General features: G+C 33.4%; 1 protein-coding gene across 1 annotated transcript; it reads right to left on the bottom strand.

The window, feature by feature from the left end:
- Positions 1–8,179: 8,179 nt before the first annotated feature.
- LOC139841384 (uncharacterized) lies at positions 8,180–9,822 on the bottom strand. Its single transcript, XM_071831604.1, has 4 exons — positions 9,480–9,822; positions 9,086–9,226; positions 8,675–8,772; positions 8,180–8,557 (listed from the first exon to the last, which is right to left on the bottom strand). Exons 1-4 carry the CDS (start codon positions 9,820–9,822, stop codon positions 8,180–8,182), a joined length of 960 nt encoding a protein of 319 aa, XP_071687705.1.
- Positions 9,823–10,181: the final 359 nt, after the last annotated feature.

Genomic DNA, 10,181 nt, shown 5'->3' with positions numbered 1-10,181 from the left:
TTTTCAGATACGCTAAGATATGAATTTTGTCTATACACTATTCATGCAGTCAATGCAGTAAAATGTGTCTAGACTAAGAATAATGAGTAGGTAATTTCCTAAGGATGATAAGCAGATATTTTCCGATATAAATGATAAGCAAAACTTTTGACATGCAGACACGGTCGAAGTCCAGACTCACTAATGCATCCTAACGACTATCAGTTAGACACACTAATGCATGACCTGGTTCGCTAAAACCATCGCACTGATACCAACTGTAGAGACCCGTCCTAATCCATCCGGACGAAGTCCATATCGATTACAAACGATTCACAACAGTTGATTACATCGCGCGGTAATTGACCTCTATATGATAAATTTTACAAACATTGCATTCGTTTTTAAAAGACAAACTTTCGTTACATCGACAGTTGACAGGCATGTAAAGCATTTCATAATATATCCAAATATAATTGACTTAATAATAATCTTGATGAACTCAACGACTCGAATGCAACATCTTTTGAAATATGTCATGAATGACTCCAAGTAATATCTCTAATATGAGCAAATGCACAGCGGAAGATTTCTTTCGTACCTGAGAATAAACATGCTTTAAAGTGTCAACCAAAAGGTTGGTGAGTTCATTAGTTTATCATAAAGAATCATTTCATAATTTTAATAGACCACAAGATTTCATACTTCCATTTCTCATAATCATACGTCCCATGCATAGAGACAAAAATATCATTCATATGGATTGAACACCTGGTAACCGACATTCATAATATGCATATAAGAATATCCCCATCATTCCGGGATCCTCCTTCAGACATGATATAAATTTTGAAGTACTAAAGCATCCGGAACTTTGGATGGGGCTTGTTGGGCCCGATAGATCTATCTTTAGAGTTCGCGTCAATTAGGGTGTCTGTTCCCTAATTCTTAGATTACCAGACTTAATAAAAAGGGGCATATTCGGTTTAATAATCCAACCATAGAATGTAGTTTCGATCACTTGTGTCTATTTCGTAAAGCATTTATAAAAGCAGCGCATGTATTCTCAGCCCAAAAATGTAAAGAGTAAAGGGGAGCAAATGAAACTCACCTATTGTATTTTGTAGTAAAAATACATACGACGACATTGTACAAATGTAGGGTTGGCCTCGGATTCACGAACCTATATCATTTGTATATATATTAAAATATATAATCGTAATCGAACAAGTTTATATATTATATCTTAATTTATATATACTATATTTATTTAGTTTGTGTAAATATTCAAAATGTTTATTATTTATATAGTTATATTAATATATATTTGATTAGTATTTTAATAAAATACCTAACATGTTATGTATAAATATTTATATAAATTTTGTTAATATTATTAAAGCGTACTTATAACCTTAATAATATTCTTAAAACTTTTATTTTCATAAACGTAATTATTTTTAATAATAATGATATAGATAATACTTATAATAATAGTAATGATAGTTTTAAATAATAAATCTCATAATAGTGATAATATCAGTAGTTTTTAATAAATTAAATAATTTAATAATAATGATAATGAAAATTATACTTTTTGATATTAATGCTTAGTACTTGGTAATAATAATTGTAAAAACCTTATTACTTATGGTAATCTTAATAATAATATTTTTATTAAAATATAATAATAATTCTAAAATGATCCAAATACTAATATTAATAAAAATGATAGTAACTTTTATTATTTTCATTATAATCCTAATAATACTAATAATAATAATAATACATATATTAGTAATAATAATAGTATTAATAATTATAATACTCGTAATAATATCAATAATTAATAATGATGATCATAATTATAATTCTAAGATTCATCATACTTAATAATAATACTAATAAATAACAATAATAAAAATAATATTAACATCTAATAATAATAATAATAGTAATAATAATTTTTAAAATAGAGAACTACCTTAGAAACTCTCTTAAAAAGAAAGTGCCCCAAACCAGACTCAAACCTATGACCTCTCGTACACCCAATAACACCATTAACCAACTGTTCTGCTTATCACTTCCTGATATAACACGGATTTAAATTCTTTTATCCCTTATTTCAGTGTCTTCTTCTTCTTCCTAACAAAACCCATTTACTCTCTTCATCATAATTATCTAAAAACATCATCATCATACATAAAATCACATATCATAAACATCACAGTTTCACCTATGATTATCTTCATTATTATTTTCATAATTATATATCATCACCAACATAATCGTCATCATCAATATCATAACATCATACGCCATCATCATACATATACCATAACATCATCATCATCATATACATCATCAAGCTTGCTGTAATATCACTATGTATGTCATTGCCATGAACCATCATCATACTCACATCATCATCGTGGTAACATAATCATCATCATCTAAGGCATCATCTTCTTGAACCCGTAACAGTACCATCATCATCGTTATTATATAGATAGAACAGCAACTGAAACGCCTCAAGTTTTGTAGGTTTCAAAAAAAAAATCACAAACTTAATTCTAACAAAATTTATTCCTTGGCTGAGGGAGTTTCGGTAAATAAAAAAAATATATATATATCATAATTTCCCACTAAAACTCTCGGCCCACATACAAATGACTAACACAACTTTTTTTTATATGCATCTCAATTCATCACGGCCCACATCAAATTAAAGTATTCTCTTGATTACTTATAAATGGTCCAAATGATGTTATCACTTTACAACATGTCGGCCACACATGAAAAAGGATAAATGCACAAAAGCAGTTTTCACTAGTGATGGTGGTTGATGATAGAATTGAGTGAAGGTAATGTCGATGGTTGTTCATGGTTCTTGGCTTGTCTGAAAAAGGAAAAAGAATATGAAAGACGAGTTGCAACGATTGTAACCAAGAACATAATTGAAGAAGATAGAGAGAGCAAGAGAGAAGGTGGTGGAGGTAGATTGTTTGCGATAGAAACAGTAATTGGAACATGAGTATTAGCAGTGAATATCGGCAGTTTGTTGGTGGTGGTTTCAGCGACAGACAACAGGAAATAAAAGGGTAGTAGTAGCAACCATGGTACTCGATTGTTGCTATAGTGAAAATGGTGATTTGCAGGTGAGGGTGGTATCGATTGCTTGGTGCTTCATGGTGTTGGTTTGATGATCGAGAGTGAGTGTTTTCGGCTAGTAAACAAGACTAACAGCAGGTGTGTAATGATTGATTAAGTAGGTTTTGTAAATGGTGATTGAAGTTCACGAAGATGGTGGGAGATAATCGTATGTGGTGTTCTAGTGGTGATTGTCTATGGTTTGAGAAGGTAGTGATGAATGATGATCGTGTAGTGAAGCAATAGAATGATATTATGTAGTAGCATTAGATGGTTGCCGAGTTTCTCGTATAAGGTGGTGATGTTCTAAGATTATCAAAGGAAATGAGATGTTTTTGTATGCATATCATGTGTGCGTATATATATATATATATATATATATATATATATATATATATATATATATATATATATATATATATATATATATATATATATATATATATATATATATTACATCTTTATTATTTGTTTTATTATGTTGAAGTCAAAAAGAAGCACAGTAATCCCTATTACAAATCCGTGAAACTTTCTTGTTTGAGTTGTATGAATGTGTCTATCATTTGTCAAAAGTAATTAGGTTGATAGATAAGTTTAACCAAAAGTAAAAGTGAAGAATATAATGTCCCCCTTTTTAAATCAGACAAATAGAAAAGGAAGTGGGTGTGATGATCGTGTTTTTCTAATTATCTCAATTATATGTATGTGTTAGTGGAAATGGGTTAAGTGATTTCATTCACTTCATTGACTAGGTTCCCTCACTAGCTAACGTTGTATATATATTTAAATAGATAAAGATATTGATAGATATTTAGTGTAAGGTGTTTTTCAATATGCAGGTAACCATATTTATTTATGAATATATACACTCCGTAAGTTAGAGTTGAAAATAGATGCAACAAATTCAAACACTAATCGTGCATCAACTAATTCAATTAAAGCAACAATGCATTTCATTCAATTCTCATCAATCATCAACAGTTTTGTATTCGTGATTTTAATGAGCCTCTAATTTATATAACTCATTTTCGAATCACCATTTTTATTTTTAAATCACATAAGTTAGAATTTTAGTTTTCTTAATATCAATCGAATGACAATTGAGTGTTACTGTCGTTTACTAAATAGATTTGAAATGACTAAATATATATTTAATATACATTATTTATATATATGTGTTTTAAATAATAATTATCATAATATCATATTTTATTTTATCTTACATAATTAATTTTAAATACAACACATATAATACTTCAAATTATATTTCAAATTAATATATATATATATATATATATATATATATATATATATATATATATACCCACACATCTTTCTACAATTAAAGGTTCGTGAATCGTCGAAACTGGTCGAAGGTAACTGAATACATAAACATAGTTCCAAAATTTTCGAGACTCAACTTTACAGACTTTGCTTATCGTGTCGAAATTATAGAAGAATAAAATTTAAATTTGGTCGGAAATTCCCGGGTCATCACACAATGTACTATGGGCCTAGTTAGATGTTTCACTACGAAAGAGTCCTCAGTCGGAATACATGGCTCGGTGGACTTACTACACCAGTGTGCCTCAGTCAAGCTTACGTTGTATCCGATAGACTTCTCTTACCAAGGGGTGACACAGATAGTGTACTCTGAATCGGGGTTCGCGACTTCCCAATAACAGAGCCGATAACTACAATCGAAAAGCATCTTGACAACATACACGAACCATAAAAATATTGTAGCATTATAACTGACTACATTATAGCATACACTAAAGATAACTACTCGCTAATCATGGTAACAATATCATAATAATGAAAGATATTATATAAATACAACGGATAGAAGTACCAGTAGATTAAACGAGTTCCGAATACAAATGTGGCAACTTCAAACTCCATACTGCTCCTAATACAATCTTCAGCGTTCTTTTCCGGGTACTAAGTTTCCCACACGGAGTCGAAGACCTTGAAAGTATGACTAATATTGTAGAAAGAGAGAGAGAGAGAGAGAGAGAGAGAGAGAGAGAGAGAAGTGAATTGAAGTGTGTGTAAAAATGGAAGACAAATGACCCTTAAATAGAAAATGGTTTTGCTGTCATACGGATGGCAGGCCGTATGGCCTGCCCGTATGACCTGGCAGCCTGTTTGACCTGGGCGTATGCATGGCAGGCCGTATCTATTGTGGCAAGCCGTATGGTAGCCCGGATGACAAGCCGTATGGCAGCCCTGGTGTGCTGTTTTTGCTGGATCGAAACTTGGTTTCCGGGCCGTAGCTTTTCTGTCACCGTTTTCGCTCTAGAATCTTCGTTTAGCTCTGATTTTCTTGATTCTTTTTTCATCGACATTGTAATCACTTGATCTTCACTTATAACTGACAAAGTGAGTATTTTAGCGTTAAAGCATGGAACTTTATTGTTTTTGGGCCTCAATACCGGGGTGAAAATGTGACTTTTTAGCTGATATCACAGAGTTAGGCGATTCAATTGCTAAAAAGATATGAGGTGATTGGAGCAATTATATATGTGTATACACAGGTTGCGGGTTTGGTGGTAGTGAAATGACCATTAGTCGGGAGTCACTAAATATTGTTTGTTGATAACCATACGGTGAGTATAGTGTAATGACCATTTGTCGGATTCAATATGAGTATTTTGTCTACGGGTATCTGGTGATTCTGTTATGACCGAATGTTGGATCACTTAGAGTCATATGTCAACAGGAATCAGTGCTTGTGGTTAACCATATATGTTTGTTTGTTTATAACGTTATACATTGTGATATTGCATGCTAAAGTGTGTTTCTTAGCCATGTAAGTGTTATTGTTAGGTGATTGCATATTCGGTGATATGTTGTTGATGGTAATTTATGCATGTTCATATATAATTATTGCATTCACTAAGTATTAGTTTACCCTCTCGTTGTTTTCCATTTTATAGATACGAGTGCAAGAAAGGACAAGGGTAAGAACGTTGATTAACATGCTTAGATTGCTTGGTGGGCTAAGAGGATTGGTGTTATTTTGATTATTTTAGTTTGGGTAGATGATCCTGGTCTACATGCTCTTTCGCTATGGTTTCGTTTGAAGTGTTTTGGGTCTAAACATACACTTTTCCATTTTGCGGGTTGTGATCACCCGAAGTTGTAAACTACTTAAACTTATAAATGTTGTATTACATTGGTTATATTTCGATGAAAAACATGTTTGGTGATAAAATAAATGATTTGGTGTTAAACTTGTGTGTTTTGGAAATGTGTCAAAAATGTTCAAGTAATGCAGGTAAGCTTCCTGTGTTACTGCGTGTTGTGTAGTTTGCTAGCGGGCCGCGCAGTATAAGGTAGATTGGGACCAGTAGTGGAATTCCGGATTGATGTTTGTTGTCAGTACAGCATCGTGCAACATTGTGGGGAGTCGTGCAGTAAAACGTGATCTAAAGTCAGACCTTTAAAAAAAATTAGTCGTTTTCAAAAATGAGTCGAGGTTCGTTTCAAATTATCTCCTTAATGTATGTGTAGAATTAAAAGAGAAAGAAAGAGTAAGGGTGAAACTGAGAAGTAAACATAAAGTATAATACTTTTATGCCATATGTTTAAATTTTGTCTTTTTGTATTGGGACAATTAAATAGGGACGAGGGGAGTAGTCCACAGATAAAAAAACACGTATTGTAAGCAATGTCATCATAACATTGTACTTTTTATATAATTTACAGTTTTAACCCTTACATTTTACTAAGTTGTTTTTGCATGGATAAAGTAAAGTTATAAAGAACTTTAGCTCATTATTTCTATCTATTTAAGAAAAATGGAATATTAATTTGGAACAGTCCAGAAACAAAAATATGTCTATTAGATTGAGACAAAAGGAGTATTAGATATTACATAAGATTTACAAGTTGAAGTATTTACAAAAGACACTTCTGAAACATCAACACTTTCTTCTTCAATCTCCTCTCTTACTAGAGGATTGTATAGAACGAAAGTATTTCAACAATAAAAATCAGCTGACATTCTTCCGGATTGAATCAGTAGTTTTTAGACTAAATGTGCAAATATAGCAATCCTTTAGACCATTTGTTACATTGGGGTGGGTGAGTTGATAGTTTGAGGTTTTCTGGTGTGGTGGTGTGGGTTGAAAATGTGAACTTATGGTGGTGTAGGTTGGGGGTATGAGTAAGGAGTATTGTGATGATGTGATAAAACAAGTGTAAAAAGAGGATAAAAGTAAGAACAATAAAGAGCCCAATCAAACGATTGTTAGAAAACCCTATCCCTAATTTTGAGAAGTATAGTTTTAGTGTAAAACTAACAATCCGAAAACCACACTCCTCGATCGAACACAAAGGACACCATAATCAACCCTTAGATAACGAATCTAAGAGGAACATAACTAAACCCTATTTTTCGAGTTTTAGATCAACACCCGATCAAGCCTTTAAGCTCTAATATCATGAAAACAAACCTTAAATCACTTTATTATAATTGATCAAATTGAAACAGTGAAAAGATCTAAAGAATTACACACCACAAACAATCTAAATATTACAGAACGTCCAGAATAACAAAATCGCTCAAAAAAACTAACAACTCTTGTTAGAACCCCCAACAATTGCATTGATAGTGTGCTAGCATAGAAATGGTGAAATATGATTGAGGTGCTATAATATCCCTATGTCATCCTTAGAATGGAGAGCTAGCCTACCCATTCACATACATAATAGTTCAAGAGAGTTGTGGAAAAGTTTTTTTTTTTTTTTGGGTAAAGGGTTACCCCGATGAATTTTATTAAAAATAATAAAAGAATAAATTACAAAAGACGTTCACTGTTACTAGAGAAACTAGCAACCCAACAACGACCAACTAGGCTAAAAAAACAGCCTAGACCAAAACAAAAAAAAACTAGCAAGGACATCACGGGATTTTCCATTTATCCTTTAGCACTCGCACCTGCTGAAAATCCTTGAACTTAAGTGACAAAATTTTCAATCTCACCGTCGAGAAAATCACCTTCCAGAGTTGATCACCATCCCTATGGGCTTTTCCAAATAATCATGCGTTACGCTCTTGCCAAATGTAGTAAACCATAGCCGCAAACATGATTTTCGCAACCACAATCTTAGCCTTATTTCTACCTGCCGAAGGAATCAAAGAATTACAAATAAGCTTCCAATCCATACCCCAATTCGGCATATTTACCATGTGCGCACCTTTTCTACATATAGAGGCAGCATATGGGCACGAAAAGAAAAGGTGTGCATGTGTGTCTTCAACTTGTTTACAAAGAGAGCATACAAGGATATTATTGTGGTTTACTTCCCAAGTTTTAAGTTTATCTTGAGTCTTCAAGCGTTCTCCCATAAGAAGCCACACCATGAATGCGTGTCTTGGAATGCATTGGGAAAACCAAATGACGTGAGCCCATTCAACCTGATCTGCATGAGGACGGATGGTATGCCACACCACATTCACAGAAAATGGGACCACGTGACCATTAAGAATACGCCATTAGATTATATCATCCCCACTATTCGTAATGGGACGTACAGCATTGCATAACTCAGGAACTCTATTCTCCCAATCTTGCAGCCATGACCATGCCCCATTCTGGAAAATATCAGAAACCTTTTCACTTGTTCGATAACCTGCCCCAAATAATTTCTCTACGAGAAAGGATATTAGCTAGACGAGTATAAGTCGCCCAAATATCAAACCATGCTGATGTATTATTACCACTCCGGATACAGTGTATAAAATGGTTACAAATTACATCCCGAATTTGCAATATCTTACGCCAACTCCAACTCGCATCCTGTTGCACCGTAAGCTCCCAAAAATTTTGATCCATAATACGATAAGCGTGTATCCATCGAAACCAAAGAGACTGTTTATTTGATAAAATTCACCAAACATGCGAAGACATCAAAGCTACATTCCACCCTTTGAGTCTTTTTATACCTAGGCCACCTTCATACTTTGGACGACAAACATTGTCCCATTTAACTTTAGCTTTGCCTCGCTTCATCTCGCTTTGACACCATAGAAAACCTCGTAACATCTTCTCGATATCTTTAATAACATTATCCGGAATAATGAATACTGAATACCAATACACTTGCGTATCCACAAGAACAGATGAAATCAACTAGACTCTACCAGCAAATGACAAGAATTAGTTTTTCCAGTCTTGAATACGGTTCTTTACCATCTCCACAAGGGGTTTACAATCCTATTCAACAAACATGTAGATACCAGAGGAACCCCCAGGTATTTAACAGGCAAGACTCCTTCTTCAAATGGCATCAGATCTAAAATTTGAGTCTTGACATTCGGTAACACATTTGCAAAAAACCTGTGCTTTTCGGTATACTTGGCGTAAGACCCGAACACCTTTTAAATTCATCAAGAGCTTCAAAAATAACTTTAACTGAAACAATGTCCGCATGGGCACACAAAAAGAGATCGTCAGCAAAACATAAATTAATAAGTTTCAAGTTTTCGCACCCCGGATGGAACGTGAACCCCTCAATTTGCCACGCCTTTCTTTGAAGCATGAGAGAAAGAACTTCCATAACGAGAGTGAACAAGTATGGTGATAGAGGATTACCCTGCCTCAGCCCCCGCTTACCCTTGAAAAAACCATGAATGTTACCATTGATGGCAATAGAAAATGAAGTAGAGGAAACACATTTCATTATCCAATTAACCATCACCTTGTGGAAACCAAAATGAATAAGAATCACACGCAAAAAACTTCAATCAACCATGTCATACGCCTTTTGGACATCAACTTTAAACGCACATCTGGGCACTCCACTATTCAAATGATAGTTGCGCATTAGTTCGTGAGTCAACAAGATATTATCCGTAATACTCCGACCTGGAATAAATGCGAATTGATTCTCATTTACAATGTCCTCAAAGCTATCAGTAATGCGATTCATAATTATCTTGCTAATACATTTATAAAGAACATTACAACAAGATATCGGACGATAATCATTAACCTTTGACGGAATTTGAACTTTGGGTAACAAGGCAATAATAGTATGGT

This window comes from Rutidosis leptorrhynchoides, chromosome 4, assembly GCF_046630445.1.
Source record: "Rutidosis leptorrhynchoides isolate AG116_Rl617_1_P2 chromosome 4, CSIRO_AGI_Rlap_v1, whole genome shotgun sequence".
Lineage (NCBI taxonomy): Eukaryota > Viridiplantae > Streptophyta > Magnoliopsida > Asterales > Asteraceae > Rutidosis > Rutidosis leptorrhynchoides.
The sequence above is the reverse complement of the archived record's forward strand: the minus strand, read 5'-3'. Positions and strand labels throughout refer to the sequence as shown.

Excerpts from the sequence above, each read along its gene's own strand:
- LOC139841384 (XM_071831604.1), bottom strand. The coding sequence starts at position 9,822 with ATGAAATGTGTTTCCTCTACTTCATTTTCTATTGCCATCAATGGTAAC. Across the intron at positions 8,773-9,085 it reads AAAGTATGAAGGTGGCCTAG|GTTATCGAACAAGTGAAAAG; the intron begins GTATAAAAAGAC and ends TATTTGGGGCAG. Across the intron at positions 8,558-8,674 it reads TTCCTGAGTTATGCAATGCT|GTTGAATGGGCTCACGTCAT; the intron begins GTACGTCCCATT and ends CATGCAGATCAG.